We start from the raw sequence: 1350 nt of genomic DNA, 5'->3' as shown, positions 1-1350 counted from the left end.
AAAAAAAAAAAAATATCATGTCACTAGCCTATAATCCCTGCATTCAAGAGGCTGAGGCAGAAAAAACAAAAAGAAAAAGAAATGATCCCAAGCTGGGCTATGAACCAGTTTCCCACCCTCCTGGTATGTATACACTTAGTAAAAACCAATAGACATCGAAGTAAGTAAATGGATGGACTTGGTTTTTTAAAGGATAGCAAACAGGTAACTAGAGAGCAGAATCAAGTCTGGGTGGATCCCTGAGCTCAGGGCCCAATTTGGGCCTGCTGTTCTCCCAGGCACCTGAATTTGTCTGTTTACCTTCCTGCCTGGCTCTAAGACTGCTTCCAAAAGCCCTTTTAACCCGCCCTTGGGGAGTAATGCTTTTGAGGGTAACCAGAAAGGCTTGTCTGTTTAGATTCCTAGGCCTCTCACTCTCAATGCAACATTCCTTCCTTCCAAATTTGGAGCAGGACTTCTGTGACTCACCTTGAGAAAGAGAATTTCTTAATATCTCTAGACATGGCCCCAGGGGATAAAGTAGAGCCAGAAACTGAAAATAAAAGTCAAAAACAAAACCCAATAATAACAACAAAACCAAAACCAGAGGAAATAGTGGTGCATTCCTGGTATCCCAACAGGAGCATAGCTACAGTGAGTTCTAAGACAGCAAGGCAGCCTGGTCTACATGGAGAGTTCCAGGCCAGTCAGAGCTACAGAGTGAGACCCTGTTTCAAAAAAAAACACCATCTTGGGCCAATAGGATGGATCAGTAACAAAGGCAGTTGCAATCATGACAGACAGACAACATGAGTTCAAAACTCAGCCCAGCAGGTTGTACACTACAGGATCCATGTGCTCATGTATATACAAACTCATACACAATTAAAGTGTTCTTTTCTTTATCATACAATCCTTAAATTCCTTGTCACACACATTTCTAAACCCTTCCACCTACAACAAAGCGATACGAAACAGTCTTCCAAGTGACTTACCAGACACTGGATAAAATCCTGGAGTGCTGGATGTGTTCCTGGGGCTGAGCTCCAGATCTGTGCTGCACCGAAGCTGAAAATTCTTTAAGGTAGTAGGTAGGACCCACAGCATTCAAGTAGCCACCGGAAAAGTGCCTGGCGGGTAGGGTGGGGACCAACAGGGAAGGAGAGCGGACAGCTCATCTGTCCTAAAGACCTTTCCCCTAGTTCTGGAGATTCTATCTCTCTGTCTCTCTCTCTCTCTGTCTCTGTCTCTCTCTCTGTCTCTCTCTCTCTCTGTCTCTCTCTCTCTGTCTCTCTCTCTCTGTCTCTCTGTCTCTCTCTCTCTCTGTCTCTCTCTGTCTCTCTCTCTCTGTCTCTCTGTCTGTCTCTCTGT

The 1350-nt window shown here is 44.7% G+C and overlaps 1 protein-coding gene across 1 annotated transcript in view; it reads right to left on the bottom strand.

Annotated features, from left to right (window-relative positions):
• Positions 1-1086, bottom strand: part of LOC110288008 (cationic amino acid transporter 3-like) — a gene marked incomplete at its 3' end in the record, with an annotated part of 21910 nt that extends 20824 nt beyond the window's left edge. The window contains 1 exon segment of the mRNA XM_021154471.1: positions 975-1086. Coding sequence (XP_021010130.1) covers positions 975-1086 — 112 coding nt within the window.
• Between the last annotated feature and the right edge of the window lie 264 nt (positions 1087-1350).

This window comes from Mus caroli, unplaced genomic scaffold, assembly GCF_900094665.2.
Source record: "Mus caroli unplaced genomic scaffold, CAROLI_EIJ_v1.1 scaffold_14662_1, whole genome shotgun sequence".
Classification (NCBI taxonomy): Eukaryota; Metazoa; Chordata; class Mammalia; order Rodentia; family Muridae; genus Mus; species Mus caroli.
This window is presented reverse-complemented; position numbering and strand designations above follow the sequence as displayed.